Raw genomic sequence first — 16,461 nt, 5'->3', positions numbered from 1 at the left:
GCGGAATCCTCGTGATTTTTCTCTTCTTGTTGGAAGAAGAAGAACTCGGTGCGTTCTCCTTGCCGGAAAGAGACGAGGCTGCCATTAATACTTTTTGGTGTATTTGGAAGGAGAAATTAAGGAGGTGGTGGGAAGTATTTGTAGGCATTTGTTTTGGAGGCAATTGAAATTCAATAATGATTTTGATTCAGAAGCGGAGCTTTGGGCTCCCTGACTTTTGAGTGATGGAGGGAGAGGAGTTTTGGGAAATGCACATTACATTCGCGCTAATTTTTATGCAAATGAACTTGAGGGATCCAAAATTTTGGAGGGCCGATTAAAAAAAAGTACGAGTTTTTTTTTTGTTTTTTTTTTAATCGAATATTAAATCAATGAGAAAAAAAAAACCGTATCTCGACCCATTGGCCGCTAAAGTTGAAAGATAGTTTCTTTCATCGAAACCACAAATTGCAAAACATGGCGGGGCTATTGGGAGCTTCTTCGGCTGCGGCAATCTTCTACTCCAACGACCTCCTCTCTCTTTCTCCCCCTGCACAAGGTGTGACAACCCTGTTCTAGTTTTCTTGCCATTTGGTGCTGCGGTGATACTATTGTGTTTTAAATTTAATTTCGTAGTGAAGCTTCGTTTCCATTGTTTCACTGTACTTAAAGGTCGAATTTCATTGACATTAGGTTATGAATCATGGGTTGTGGGTAATTGCTACAAAGTTGATTACTTTTTGTTGATTTGCTGCAGGTTTGAATTCGGGGAGGAAATTTTTTGGTGGGATTAGAGTTCCTCTTAGGAAAGGGCGTTGTCAGTTCTCTGTCACTATCTCTAATGTTGCCACTGAGATTAGTCCTCATCAAGAACAGGTATCAAGAAATGATGAATAAGCCCGAGTTTAGTCTGGAAATAATTCCTCTAACGTGTAAATGTATTGTGCAGAAGCTTGCTCCTTCAAAGGAGACCCAGAGGCCAGTTTACTCTTTTGCAGCTATAGTTGGCAAGAAAAGATGAAACTATGCCTTCTGCTGAATGTGATTGACCCAAAGATCGGAGGCATGATGATAATGGGTGACAGAAGCACCGGGAAGTCTACCACGGTTCGTTCACTGGTGGATCTACTTCCTGAAATCAAAGTCATTGCTGGTGACGCATTTAATTCGGATCCGGAGGACCCAGAAGTGCAGGGTCCCCAAGCACAAGAGAAGATTGTCAGAGGCGAAAAACTCCCTACTGTGCCGGTCAAAATCAACATGGTTGATTTGCCGTTGGGTGCCACAGAGGACAGAGTTTGTGGTACTATTGACATTGAAAAGGCCCTTACCGAAGGTGTAAAAGCATTCGAACCTGGCCTTCTTGCTAAAGCCAACCGAGGAATCCTCTACGTGGATGAAATGAATCTTTTGGATGATCACTTAGGTAGTGTTTGAGAGATCTTCTAGACAGCACAAATTTGTTAAGAAAAAGCTGGGAAGTGCTTCTTAGAAGCTCTCCCAAACACTACCTTAGTGGACGTGCTTCTTGATTCTGCTGCCTCAGGTTGGAATACGGTGGAGCGGGAAGGAATCTTGATATCGCACCCTGCCAGGTTCATACTCATAGGCTCTGGCAATCCAGAAGAAGGAGAACTTAGACCCCAGCTTCTTGATCGGCTTGGAATGCATGCTCAGGTCGGAACAGTGAAGGATGCAGAGCTCAGGGTGAATATTGTCGAGGAGAGGGCGTGGTTTGACAAGAATCCTAAAGAATTCCGAGAATCTTACAAGGCAGAGCAAGACAAACTCCAAGAGCAGATTTCCTCTGCTCGGAATTCACTGTCTTCTGTCACGATTGATCACGACGATAGAGTTAAAATCTCCAAGGTCTACGCTGAGCTGAATGTTGATGGATTGAGAGGCGACAGTGACGAATAGGGCAGCAAGAGCTTTGGCTGCTCTTAAAGGAAGAGATAAAGTAACTGCAGAAGATATCGCTACTGTGATCCCAAATTGCTTGAGACACCACCTTCGAAAGGACCCTTTGGAGTCAATAGAGTCAGGATTGCTCGTGATCGAGAAATTTTATGAGGTTTTTAGCTGAGATAGGTACGATTTTTTCTTCTTTTTTTGTAGCATAATTATATCACAGATGATCAACTTTCCAGCATTGAATTCAACATGAGTTAAGTATGACTGTATGAGTTGATCAAGAAGAATTTTAGATGGTGTGACATCAGATTGATATGTTATATGCTTCAATATTCATTCATCTTACACTTGGATAAGTCGAATGCCTGTCTTGGGTTGATGATAATCTCTCATCCTCTCAAAACAGCTCACGTTCTGCGGCGTGGTGGCAGGACTGCTAAAGGCGTTATATAATGATGTTAAACCGTCAATGTGTGCTGCTCTGTTTATGCTTCAAGAATTTGGAAATTCGAAGCTTATAACATATAAGTGTGGTTTTGTGTGAATGTTTCTTTTTCATGTTTATAGTGCAAAAAATTGGAATGTAAATATTTTCTTCGAACTTAATGTGATCTTCCTGAAAGAAAAAGAACACGAAGTTAATGTTCTTGGAAATTTATTAGAGACGGTTCGAAATAAGAATGACTAATGCGATTGAGGGAGATGATGTAGCGGTCAATTGCGAACAAATCTATGCGGTTAGAATTTTTTAAAATTCGAAACAGATGGTCCAACTCCAATACGTTGTTCAGAAATCCAAGCTGTATAATGAAAATTATATTTTGGTTATTATCATAACTTTAACTTAAGTTCAACAAAGAGGTCCCGTAGCTCAGTTGGTTAGAGCGTTGGTCTTATGAGCCGAAGGTCGCGGGTTCGAGCCCCGCCGGGACCACCGTTATTTGAATTTTTTGCTGTTCGAATTTTTTGAGACGTTTCCGGGGATATACTATACTTTCGTAAATAATGAAAAATGTAATTATATTTATTCGTAATATTCGAAATCCAAACTTCACCTATTTATTTCTAATTATTGAAATCCATTTTTTTTTAGAAATCCATTTTATGGAAGAGATTTTTTTTTTTAGCAAATCATGTTCTCCAAAATTTGTTCCTAAAAATTTGTTAGCAAACAATATATACACATATATATATATATATATATATATATATATATATATGATTTTTTTATTTTTTTTTTAGCAAATCATGTTCTCCAAAATTTGTTCCTAAAAATTTGTTAGCAAACAAAATATATATATATATATAAATTAAAACAAGAAGTATTTTTCTATAAATAATTTTGTACCCGAAAACTGTAGTTTGATTTCGTTGGTACTTTAGATTTGTACCAACGTGCTATAATTTCAATGATGTATACTAAAGAATAATATTTCGGATATAAAAACAATATTTCGTCATGAAATATTTCGGATATAAAAAATAATATTTCGTCATGGATAATATATAATAGATATTCATCTAACAAAACTGACTCATAAGACTGTGTAATAGAAGTTTTTTGAAAACTGAAATTGTAATAATCCGAATTCCATTTTACAAGCTTAAATGGTTAAACTTTATCAAGAGATTTTAATATGATTAATCGGACCAAGAAATTGACTCCAGGATGTCAGAAAATAGTCCAAGAGTCAAAGTTAACTCGGGGCTTCCGAACCCTTACCTATAAATAGGCCGAGAAATCTCACAATTAGTGTGTGTTTGGAGGTGTTTTAGTGTATGTTCTTAGGGTTTTTAGTCATCTTCTCGAGGGTCGGGCGATAGAGAGGTGCTACGGGACTTGTAGCGGAGCTATGTTTGGGTCAAGACCTTCGACATCAGTGGGCTGATGACGGACGCAAGTATAGTCCGAGATCCCTATTAGTATTAGGGAGTATCTAATAGCTTAGTTTAGGCTTTTAGATCAATATTAGTGATGCATGATTATCTTGACTTGTACTGATGGACGGTAGATACCTGTAAATCTAGGACAGTTGTTGAGGTACGTAAGTACTGACTGAAATATCAAACGAGTATGCATGCTTATGTGTTGCACATTATTTTTCATGATACATTTTTTACTGTTTTGATATATTTATGTTGCATGTGAATATATCGCGTTGAGCATGTTTCTTCTTCGAGATAAGCCTTTCTATTAGGGTTCTCAGCCCTTGTTTTTGGATGGTTAGACGTTGAGAGTCACAGTGGCCGACGGGTCGAGCGAACTTTAGTGTTCTTGGACATTGTATATCCACGCCCGGTTTAGAGTGAGGGAGTTACCCAGTGGTTTGTATCCCCGATAGTACTACTCACATCTTGGCGCCAGTCTGAGCAAGATTGATCAGTATATCCAGATTACCCAATCAATCATTTTTGCATGAATCATGTCAGTATGTTTACTCTTGCTTTACGTTCTGAGCGTAGTTCGCTCACGTCCATGTTATTGTGTTTCTTGGACACCCCTCTCGGCGGGACAGTTGCAGGTGGTTTACCTTGGACTTGGTTGTAGTTGGTGACCAAGGCTGGATTGCAAAGTTAGCTGCTAGGTTGCAGTTACTTTATTTAAGTTGATATTATGTCAGTATGTTTACTCGTGCTTTACGTTTTGAGCGTAGTTCGCTCACGCCTATGTTATTGTGTTACTTGGACATCCCTCTCGGCGGGACAATTGCAGATGATTTACCTTGGACTTGGGTGTAGTTGGTGATCAAGGCTGGATTGCAGAGTTAGTTGTTAAGTTGCAGTTACTTTATTTAAGTTGATATTTCGATTGAGTTGTATTATTCTTTCGCTTTGGGTTTTATTTACCGGTTGTATTCTGTTGGTTTAGCATTTTGATTTATTTTTCGCAGTATCTCTGATTATTCTGTTGTATGCTTATTAAGACTCTAACTAGTAGGTGATCTGAGTAAGGTCACTATATAAATGATAAGACACGTAAAACCAGAGTTAAAACAAATTTTGAACTGGAATACGTGTGGACCATAGAGTTAAAAGAAAATGGATAAGTTAGATCCTACCTATACATGCATTGTCTTGACATAGATATAACGGTGGACATTTACCAATAAATGTGGGGCTCATTATTTTTTAGTGGACCCCGCATGCATTGATAAATAAAAACTATTAGATTTATCATGACGGTGATGTTTGTAAAGATAGGTTGAAATGAACTCTTTGTTTGATCCCAAATTCCCATTAATTTTATTATAATTTTTTTACCCGTAGTGTTTTTATAATCATTGGTACCCACTTGTGATATTTGAAACCACTCTAACGTTGCAAAATGTCCAACTTTTAATTTTAAAAAAAGATAGAAATTATTGTGAGATGGTTTCACGTATTAATTTTGAGAGACGTGTATCTTATTTGAATTATCCATGAAAAAATATATTTTTTTATGCCAAAAATATTAATTTTTATTCTAAATATGAGTAAGATTGACTCGTCTCACGAATAAAAATTCGTAAAATCCGTAAGATCGTTCAAAAAAAAGACCTGCTCATTAAAAACAAATGAGTTATTTGCACCAAACACCCTTGTGAAATATTGAAAATGCATATTCCTTCCCTGTAAAATTTTAATAGGCATCTTCAACCCTGACTTTTTAAAAAATTATCACACTCGCCCCTTCAAATGAGTGATTGTTGTGCACGTGCCCCTCATGCGATTGGACAAAGATTTCGATATTTTTTTTGCAGCAAATACCCCTGTAAAATATTAAAATACATATTTGACCCCTGTGAAAATAATTTTTAAATCTATTCAACCCATAATACACAATTTTTATTAAAATCTAATTATAAAATATTTAGCAAATATTTTTCGTTTTATTAATTTTATTATGATTATATATTGTTTTTTAAAAAATATTATTATTTTATCTTGTTATCATTATTTTATTAAACTTTCTTCTTGTTTCCAACTTCTCCATTAAAAATGCATTCATAAACGAGATTTAAATACCTAAAAGTACCAAAATATTAAATCAAAATGATAAGTGCATGATAAGTACCAACCATTTTTAATTTTATTTGTTTTTATTTTTTATTTTAAATTTATAATTTTTAATTAATTTATTTCTAAAAAAACTATTACTTTATCTCGTTATCATTATTTTTTATTATTTATTACAAATTGTGCAATGCATATTCTCGAAAAATTTAAATTTTGGTTCAATAATGTATAATCCTAAATCGAAAAAGCAATATGTTTGAACTTATCAGTTTAGTTCAATATTTTGGTACTTGAAATTATTTAAATACTTGTTTATGAATGCATGTTTAATAAAAAAGTTGAAAATACGAAGTGAGTTTAATAAAATAATGATAACATGATAAAGTAATAATATTTTTTAGAAAATATATAATTAATTAATGATAATACATTTAAAATAAAAATTAAAAATTAATAAAACAAAAAATGTTTGCTAACTATTTATAATTGGATTTTATTAAAAATTGTGTATTATGAATTGAATAGATTTAAAAATTATTTTCATAGGGGTCAAATATGCATTTTTAATATTTCACAGGGGTATTTGGTGCAAAAAAAAATATCAAAATCTTTGCTCAGTCGCATGAGGAGAGCGTGCGCAATAATCACTCATCTGAAAAGACGAGTGTGCTAATTTTTTAAAACATCAGGATTGAAGATACCTATTAAAATTTCACTGGAAAAAAATGTTCATTTTTGATATTTCACAGAGTGATTGATGCAAATAACTCAAAAAAAAAATAAAAAATACATGTCCATCTTTCCATTCACGTTAAAATATCCTGAAGATCTCACGGATATGGATCTCGTCGAACGAACGAGAGAAGCTAAAGGGTTCATTAACTAAAAATTAACCTCAACTACCAAACTATTGCTGGTAGACCAAAACTGTTGTAATAATTCAAGAAATTGGAGGTCTACGATCCCCGAATGGTAAGCATGAATGATACTACTAATGGAGGCTATTAATTATAATTCGGTGCACATGATCTCACTTCTCAGAAGAACCTCTATTTCCGTAATATCGAAATCTTGCCAAGCCCATTTGCTCTCATCATCCGTTTCATATTCTTTTGCCGGGATCGCAATCATGGATTCTCGCAATTTCGGGCCTTCTCGAAGGCTCTTGTCCTTGGCCCAACAGCTGCGCTTGTACAGACCGCCGCCGGAGGAGGAGGATGATGATGCGAAGGAGCAGAGGATTGAGGATAGTGTCGGGAAAGTGGTTTCCCAAGTGGGTTTTGCGGAATCCGTCACTTCGGTGGCACAACAGCCCGCCCAGAGGTTCACGCCTAAAAGAGCGGCGGTCCTCGTCTGTCTTTTTGAAGGGGATGATGGGGAATTTAGAGTAATTCTTACCAAAAGATCGTCGAGGCTGTCCACTCACTCTGGTAAATTTGATTACATTTTCTTGAACTGGATTTGAGGTTTCATGTAATTGCATTTCTATTTCTGGTCTATTTTAATTTTTTGAGTAATTGAGTTTTTGGTTCAAGTGGATAATGTGAGTGTTGATCGAGGTAGAATTGATGATTGATCAAACCTTTTTCTGTTAAGTGATGAAAGATGAAACTCGATTCCTTACTTCTGTGTGGAACTAAATTTGTGGCATTTTGGGAAGGTGATGTGTAAGGGGCTTCTTTTTTTCGTTGGTGATGGGCAACCATGTGATTCTTGTGAGGATGATCATTGACCGTTTGGCTCATTTACTGATTGCCTTTCAAAATATGTTTTTTTAACTCGGATGATTCGAATATAGGAATCCAAATCTTGGTTTTTAAATTCTAAGTTTCCCCGCTTCAGAAATTGGGATAAATAAATTGTATTTCTAAAGAGATGCCGGTAGTGTGTGACTCTGTTAGAGTTTGGTTGATGCTGACTGCAGGTAACTAAGGTTGCTTTGTGCATGTGGTCACTCGGTTGCTGACTCATTCAAGGTTTTTTCATGAATTATTTTCAGTATTTTAACTCTGTAAATTATGTGAATTACAGGTGAAGTTTCATTGCCCGGAGGGAAGGCTGAGGAGACAGACACCAGTGATGCTGAGACAGCAACAAGAGAAGCAAAGGAGGAGATAGGGTTGGATCCTTCTCTAGTAAATGTTGTCACATGCCTTGAACCATTCTTATCCAAGGTATGTCAACCTAGTTCAACCGATCTCCTCGGTTTTTATCTGTCAGAAATTTTTGATTCATCAAGGATATTCCTTTGTGTGAATACATTTACCAAAGTTATTATTTAGACGTATTCTTAGCTTGTGAACACTTGCTTCATTGGGCGGGGAAAATTTTTGCTCGAAGAGATCTACTCACTGTGGAGAGCTGAAACCTAAGGAACATGTTGAAAATTAAACTGTTACACCACACCCCAAAACCACGAGCTTGTTCAAACAAAGCTCTACACAATGGGCTCAACTAGCATCTCTTTGCATTCATCCTTGTTTTATATTAAATCAATATGCAAGTTGCTAGAGAAGTTTTCTTTTTACTCTTATAAACTGTTTTAAACTTGTCCCTCAAACCAATATGGGTATGAGTGCTATGGAAATGTGATGAACTGTTCCTAGAAGCATGTTTTGTGAAAGGATAGGACATAGCTGATTGAAAATCGGGTAATTTAATGGGACACTTTGTCATAAAGGTTACAAATCTTTGTTTCATGTTCAGTTAACTATTTAAATAGGTTTGCATGTTCTTTTGACTCAATTCCAACCCTAGAGTTTAAAATACTTTGTGTAGGACAAAAAAAGGTATGGAAAGATTACATGTTAAAAACAAGGCAGTGTATGCTCAAATTTATAATTTTTATCAAAGCCAAGACTTGCATGTTCGATCTCATAAGTTGCAAGTCGAAATAATTGATGGGTGGGAATATCAGGGAAAAAGAATCACACAAATATCTAGCGTGTTTATTTATGAGGTATAATGATTTAAAATGACCTTTGCATTGCTTGCATCATTACCATCAGCTATATACGTGGGTGTAATGACGTATTTGTTTTATCCCACCTAAAAAATATTAAGATGTAAAAAGACCTTCACACTTTTGTTGGGGTGGGGAGTTGTGCCCTCTACTCTTGGAATAAGTAGGCTAGAAAGGAAAAGTATGTTATGTTAAGAGCCACAGGTTTCTTTCAATTTATCGACCATAGTTCACAAAATAAAGGAGAAAATAAAGTCATATTTAATATTATGAACGGAGAACATAGATCCCAGAGGAAATCCTCTGTACAAGAGATGAACTCTCTTTACCCTAGCCAAAGCTAGTAATCACTCTCAAGGAAACCAAATAACCGAATGAATAACAAGTATCCCCTTTCACATTTTTATTCCCTTCCTTCTTTCTAGAAGTTTTCTAAAGGCTTTTAACTCGTGGGGCTGTTTATATTCAAGCCCAACAGTAGTTGGGTCCCTAACACATTAACAGTAAATACTATAGTTAATCCATTATCTTCAATTGAACTCTGTACTTGCACAAACCTTTGAGTTTATTCTGCTTCACACATTAGCTAACTTTAGTAGTATCTGCGCAGCACCTTCTCAGAGTGATCCCTGTTATCGGCATTCTTTCCAACAAGAATGACTTCAATCCCTCTCCTAATGCTGCTGAAGTGGAAGCCATATTCGATGCTCCGTTGGAAATGTTTCTCAAGGTATTTTCACAACTATATACCTTTCCTTTACTCACATGCTGTTCGCACGTACTTTTATATCTGCTGTATTCATGAAATGTTCGTTCATATTCAGGATGAGAACAGAAAATGGGAAAGAAGGGAGTGGATGGGCGTCGAGTATTTGATTCATTTTTTCAACTATGATATCAATGGAAACAAGTACTTGATATGGGGTTTGACTGCCGCAATCTTGATTAGAGCTGCATCAGTTGTGTATCAGAAGCCACCAGCTTTTCTAGAACAAAGCCCCAAGTTCAAAGTTCCTAAAGTTGTGCTTAAAGATACTACCATGACTTGAGATGGACCATTTTATCTCCCTCTTTCTTTTGGCTGTGCTGTGATCCATGTCTCAGTTCGGGCAATTATTCGTTTGCAAATTGTAATTGTCATGTATTTATGGAAATATATTAGTTTTATCTATACGCGTGGGATCCATACTATATTAGATAATCCAATGGAGCAATGTTTACTTAGTCGAATAGAGATCAGTTCATAAAATATTACCTCTGAACTCGAATTCAACACTTGGTTTTATAGTGGATATTGATTTCGAGTTTGAATGTTCGTCTATGAAAAGTTTGTGCTTGAATGGAAACTGTTTGTGCTTGAATGGAAACTGTAGTCCGTATCAGCCTATTCAGGCTCCATCTTCTTAGGTCAATCGAGCTCGAATTCAAAGTTGGAAAATCACTATCATATGTGTTCTTACAAAAAGGCATTACGTCGGCTCTTCTTTCATTTGGGGTCAATGGATTCCAACAGTATCGGGAAATCAGAAACCCTAGTCCGATTAGCCCAAAGCCTCCGCCTTCTCAAACCCAATCAGCACGACCACATCTCCAATAATCAAGCTCCTGAATTGGTTCCTCAAGAAATCAACATCAATACAGCTGCGGTTTTGATCTGTTTATTTGAAGGTGAAAATGGTGATCTTCGAGTAATTCTTACCAGAAGATCTTCAACGATGTCCTCTCATTCAGGTACCATCTTGTTGCCGTAGCGAAATTATTTATAGGGATCATAGATTTTGTGGGCTAATTTATCTAATGTTCAGGTGAAGTCGCATTGCCGGGAGGGAAGAGGGATGCGTGCGATTTGAAAAATGTTGATACAGCTTTAAGGGAAGCAAAGGAGGAAATTGGACTGGAACCTTCCATTGTAGAAGTTGTTGCTGTTCTTGAACCTTTCCACACGAAGGTGCTCGAAATATTTGCTTGAATGTTAAATTTGTATCTATCCCCTGTTTCTTGTCGATTAATTTTTCTGCCAGCCAAAGATGTTAAATTTCCTTGTCTTGTTGCAGAAAAAGATTAGTGTGTTTCCAGTGATTGGAATATTGTGGGACAAGAATGCCTTCAAACCAGCCCCAAATGCCGATGAAGTGGAATCTATATTTGATGCTCCTCTGGAAATGTTTTTGAAGGTGGTCTGGGTTTCTTGGAATTCATTCATTCATTTTTCCAGAGTCTGAAAATCTTTGCATTTTTTAGAAAAATGATAATTAATCATTATTTGATCAGGATGAAAATCGAAGAGGAGAGGAGAGGGAGTGGATGGGTCATAAATATTTGCTGCATTTCTTTGATCACCAATGGGAGAACGAATCGTACGTGATATGGGCGCTGACTGCTGGAATCTTGATCAACACTGCTTCCATTGTGTACCAGAAACAACCTGCTTTCGAAGAACGTAGGCCTATATTCTGGAATGGGAGAAGATCCGATGATCATCAAGATGGTGTTCTTGCATGACAAGTCCCGCATTCTTACAACCTCGGACGATGGAGAGAGTGTAAATTAATTGGGCAAAATGCTCATTGGTTCTTTCCAACTTGGAACTCTATTTTTTTTTAAAAAAATTTATACTTGGAACTCTACTTTGTACTACTGATTTCTGAGATTCGAAACTTGTATTTAATTGTAAGACAAAGTTTTTAATGACGAGCAAGTGGACACAATCATGCAATGAAAGTTAAATAGTGTTTTTTTAAAATAAAAAAAAAACTCACGAGAGATTTATATTTGGATTTCGGTGAAAAACATTAATTTTTATTTTTATTGTAAATATAAAATACTTGCTCACAATTAGGGGTGAACATTCGGTTAATTCGGTCAGAAATCGAACCGAATTAACCGAAACCGAATTAACCGAATTGCATTTTGGTTAACCGAACCGAACCGAATTTATACTAAAACCGATTTAACCGAATCGAATTAAAAATCGATTAATTCGGTTAACCGACCGAATTAACCGATTTTTTTAAATAAATTAAAAAATTAAAACATTTATAAAATTAATAATTTAAATATGATATTTTTATCATTTTAAAAATATATTGAGCTTAAAAAATTAAAATAAGAAAAATTAAGTAAAATATTAAATATAAAAACATTTAAAATATATTATAAATTATATATAAGGCCTAATAAAAAAAATTCAAAATTTAATTATTTATAATTCGGTTAACCGAATTTTTTTTAAGAAAACCGAAAACCAAACCGAATTAACCGATTTAACCAAAATTTTATAACATAAAAACCGAATTTCCAAATTAACCGAACCGAATTTTCGAATTGATTCGGTTCAATCGGCTAATTCGATTTAACCGAAATTTTGCTCACCGCTACTCACAACAGCCATATTCTCGTTGTTTAAGACGGACACTGTCTCATACCTATTCTTGTTTTATTAACAAAGCATAAAAAATTATTTTTAGAGAAGAGAAAAAAAAATTCCGTTGCCGGGACTTGAACCCGGGTCTCTCGGGTGAGAGCCGAGTATCCTAACCAACTAGACTACAACGGATCCTGTTATCTGGAAGCATATTTATTAATAATAATACTTAGTTCCTCCTTGAGGGGACACATGAGCAGTATATATATAGAGAGCATTAAATAATTTCGACTTGTACACGTACTAGAAAATTACTTTCCACGGCACTTGTAAATCCATTTTAATTGCTGTATGGAGTTAGTTGGCCTACTCACTGATGCATATCATGAATGTAATTGATTGATTGCTTTCAAAAATCTCTCAATCATTTAATATTATTGCTGTATGGATCAGTTATACAGTTTGGTGTACGTACGTATGGCCCTCAGTCACCCCAACAACAGTCGCATTAATATGATGATACATACTATACGGCATTGTTTGATTCATGGATTAGATAATGTTGGATAAATAATCTAAGGATTTTAAATCAATATATTTGAATTAGACAATGGTTCATGACACCAATCCTGGAAAAACTTGAGCCAAGCATTGGACATAGCAAGGATGATTAATCAATCAATGTGTTATCCTTCACACCAAACGGTGCCTACATATTTTATTTCAAATAAAAGGCATTGAAGATGACATATATATATCATATCCTTAGTTATTATTTTAAGAAATAATCAATTACAGGTCGGATGGACAGGAAAATATAGTAGTATGCTGCCTCCGTTGGGTGTATGGCATCCCAAAACACATACTTGGAGTCATCTAAACAGAGGACCGACTCCGAGTTGCAAGCGAATGATGCCTCTAGCAGTCCACTTCCACAGCATCCCACGTTTACTTTCTCAAACCCTACAAATATATATAATTCGGTGGGTCCGTGGTCGCACCTCGTCAAATTTACGATAATAAAAATTATTTTTCTAAATGATTTACCCACACCGACCCTCACTCCTTACTCATTTCCTATGTTTTATTTCGCTTTTCTAATGAAATTCTCAAAATCCTTACCGAATTGACGAGGGTTCTTGACGATGTCGTCCAGGGGTTTGTATATGTCGATATAGGCCACTAGGGCACCATGACTCATGTGCATGCCCGCGAGTGTGGTCTGGAGCATGCGGTTGTAATCCCGTGCCACGGTGCACAGCGACTCTATGCACCCACGGTGGTTTAAAGCGTCGTCGGAGTTCAGCGTTATGACGGCTGGCACGCATCCTATCGGCGGCAGCCCTACTATCACGATCTTCCTCGCCCCCAACTCCACTAAACCCTACATGCAAAATATTTAAAATTCATATTGATGCCAAAAGAAAACATTAATGGAGAATCTCCTAAAATTTTATGTATCTTAATGTAAAGGTGCATAATGATGGGAACCCGCGTGAGTTGCATTATTAATGTTTGCATAACATATGAAAATATACGTAAAGACAAAGATATTAATTAATTAAAGAGAGAAAAATGTAGCTGTCTCGCAGCTATTTGTCAAGACAATTATTAAGCTTTGAAGTTACTCTCATTTACATTACATAAGGGTCATGATGGACTTGTACAGGTATGCCATGCTGTCTCATATTAATTCGCAATTTTCGTGTACTCGAATAAAGTATTCAGTCTATAGTGTGTGTGGCACCCTACACGCATTTTCTTGCTTCAAATTAATACTATATGTTACCGTTGAAACATCATACTAGTAGTTAGAAACCAACTTTCGAGACAAATATTATTGTTATAATATATAATAGTCGATCTAAAATGGATATCATAAGTTATGAATAAAAAATGTATTAATTTAAGAAAAAATAAGTTTTTTGGTCCATTAACTTGTTCATATTTTGGTTTTGGTTCATTAACTTTTCGGATGTGATTTTTGACATACAAACATTGAATTTTCAGTGTTTTTTGGTCCAACTGCATACGTATCAATTTCTGATTGGTCCAAAATGATGGCGTAGACCAATCAGAAGCTGACACGTATGCATTTGGACCAAAAACACTGAAAATGCAAAGTTAGTGTACCAAAACCCACATCCAAAAAATTAATAGACCAAAACCCAAAGGAGATATAATTACTGAACTAAAAAACTTATTTTTTCTTAATTTAAATACTCAATTACCACATCTCTTTCTTCATGGAAAAAAATAGAGAGAGAGAAATATCACTAAATTTTCCCCTATTTTTATAGTTATCTAGATTCTGCAGGTGCATCGCTAGTTACTGCATACCCCCATGACTACATATATAGCAATGGACCTGCATATATTCGTGTACCAACTATATATATGTACGAACAACATGAATATTGTAGCCATTAATCATATATGCATGTATGAATATTATATCACGTTTATAAAGACAAGTATAGCTAAATGGAAACGATTGTATTGTTCCATAAGGTCTCATTGATCATGCATATATAAAAGAATAGAGTTGCACGTGACAGTAGTACTCGTTCATACAGAAATTAGAAAATTAAATTTCAAATCTTGTATATATAACTCATAAAAATTTAATAAATTAATTTATATATATAGGAATTGAAGCTAGAAGTTTGGTACCTGTATGAATAGCTGCACGTTATGTAAAATGAACTTCTGGTAAGCGGAGATGGTGTAGGTCAGTCTCCGCACAGGCAGACCATAGTAGTTGACTACGAAGTCATTTGTGCCCGCACTACATATAAACAGAGCTTTATTTATCAGATTTTTGGCTCCCTCTTTCCCAATTGAGGACTCCATTCGAGTTTTATACTCTTTGAAATTGTCCAATTGCGTTTGCAATGGAAGCACACCCTGCGTCCAAATCATTTTTTTTTTAAAGAAAAAAGCTTATTCAAAGTAAGTTCAAATTTATAAGATATGAAAGATAATAAGGAGCTAAGTGAATACATCTAGTGTAGCCGTAAGCGGGTCGATGCCGGAGCCAGCAGAAGCAAAGCAAACTCCGGTCTTGAGTTCGTCGAGGCTGAGTGTGGAATCCAAATACGGTGGCACATAATCTTTGATGCCCAAGTAACGAGCTGTTATATATATATGAAATTAATGATATATATCAACTATTAATGAAGCAAATGGAATTAAGAATATATATGTATATGATGTACGTACGTACGTACCCACAAAATCGGTGGCAAGGAGGCCATTGGTGAACCTTCCGGTGGCGAGATGGTTGGGAAATCTCCGACCGTAAGGTGGGAAGTTGCTTTTGAAAGTGGTTTTGAAGAAATTATTGTTGCCAGAATCAACTGTGGAATCTCCGAAGAGAAAAATGGCGGGAATGGAAGCATTCTTCGGTGGAGAGGTATGCTCTTTCAAGCTTCTGGTGGCAGCGGTGGTGTGTAGTACTGAAACGACAAGGAAAAGTAGTGTGGCTGTGGCGACGCAGTGAGATGAAGAACAAGAGAGAGACAGCATCGTCGGAAATCACACACTACTCCACGCACCACCCAGTTAAAGAAAACATCTATATGTATATATATACCTAAATTTGCATTTTTATTTAAAAAAACATATTATGCATTATTGGTATTAAGATTTAAAAATATTGAGAGCTTATATATATTGTGGAAGCGTTGACCCAAGGACGCAATAAGTGTACGACGGTCTTATCCATGGCTCGAATGGGGACGTGAAAATATCTCAATTGCAAAAAAAATTTGGATTTTTATTTGGACAGTATCCAAATGGGAAGCAATTTGGACAGTATTCAAATGGAGTAGCATAAACAAGATCCGTCTTTGAATAACAAAAACATGTATCAATTTGAAGACGAAATTTAACTGATGAAAAAAATATAAATTTTAAATTAAAAGTATTATTTTTTTACTATAAAAAAATAGATCACTTCGATTTATTTCATGTATATAAATCAATGAAATGATTAAAAAAAAAAAAGGAAAACTACTTCCAAAAGAACATCATTTTATTTTTCATTATGGTGTGGTGCTGTTTGGTCCAAACTGGAGATATGAAAGATCAAACTTAAATTTAAAAAAATAAATAAACAAACAAACTAAAAGACAAAATAAAATGGAAAAAATAAACCATATATCATATCAATATGATAATACTGGACGAATTGAAAAGTGCATTAAATGATGTTATCCTGAACAATACCATATATTGGCGCCAT

General features: G+C 35.5%; 3 protein-coding genes, 2 non-coding genes and 1 pseudogene across 5 annotated transcripts; 4 read left to right on the top strand and 2 right to left on the bottom strand.

Annotated features, from left to right (window-relative positions):
* The first annotated feature begins 420 nt into the window (after positions 1–420).
* LOC140892683 (magnesium-chelatase subunit ChlI, chloroplastic-like) lies at positions 421–2,121 on the top strand (annotated as a pseudogene).
* Positions 2,122–2,753: 632 nt separating this feature from the next.
* Positions 2,754–2,827, top strand: TRNAI-UAU (transfer RNA isoleucine (anticodon UAU)). Its single transcript has one exon. It is a non-coding gene; the product is annotated as a tRNA-Ile (tRNA).
* Positions 2,828–6,761: 3,934 nt separating this feature from the next.
* On the top strand, positions 6,762–10,081 carry LOC140887722 (nudix hydrolase 15, mitochondrial-like). The gene is made up of 4 exons (XM_073295161.1): positions 6,762–7,319; positions 7,921–8,063; positions 9,462–9,581; positions 9,676–10,081. Exons 1-4 carry the CDS (start codon positions 6,872–6,874, stop codon positions 9,898–9,900), a joined length of 936 nt encoding a protein of 311 aa, XP_073151262.1. The 5' UTR covers positions 6,762–6,871; the 3' UTR covers positions 9,901–10,081.
* Positions 10,082–10,277: 196 nt separating this feature from the next.
* Positions 10,278–11,532, top strand: LOC140887723 (nudix hydrolase 11-like). Its single transcript, XM_073295162.1, has 4 exons — positions 10,278–10,582; positions 10,657–10,799; positions 10,906–11,025; positions 11,123–11,532. Exons 1-4 carry the CDS (start codon positions 10,300–10,302, stop codon positions 11,351–11,353), a joined length of 777 nt encoding a protein of 258 aa, XP_073151263.1. The 5' UTR covers positions 10,278–10,299; the 3' UTR covers positions 11,354–11,532.
* Positions 11,533–12,334: 802 nt separating this feature from the next.
* Positions 12,335–12,407, bottom strand: TRNAE-CUC (transfer RNA glutamic acid (anticodon CUC)). Its single transcript has one exon. It is a non-coding gene; the product is annotated as a tRNA-Glu (tRNA).
* A 484-nt stretch (positions 12,408–12,891) lies between these two features.
* On the bottom strand, positions 12,892–15,854 carry LOC140892420 (GDSL esterase/lipase At5g45960). The gene is made up of 5 exons (XM_073301297.1): positions 15,446–15,854; positions 15,219–15,349; positions 14,889–15,122; positions 13,338–13,599; positions 12,892–13,178 (listed from the first exon to the last, which is right to left on the bottom strand). Exons 1-5 carry the CDS (start codon positions 15,741–15,743, stop codon positions 12,988–12,990), a joined length of 1,116 nt encoding a protein of 371 aa, XP_073157398.1. The 5' UTR covers positions 15,744–15,854; the 3' UTR covers positions 12,892–12,987.
* Between the last annotated feature and the right edge of the window lie 607 nt (positions 15,855–16,461).

This window comes from Henckelia pumila, chromosome 3, assembly GCF_033568475.1.
Source record: "Henckelia pumila isolate YLH828 chromosome 3, ASM3356847v2, whole genome shotgun sequence".
In the NCBI taxonomy this organism is placed as follows: Eukaryota; Viridiplantae; Streptophyta; class Magnoliopsida; order Lamiales; family Gesneriaceae; genus Henckelia; species Henckelia pumila.
This window is presented reverse-complemented; position numbering and strand designations above follow the sequence as displayed.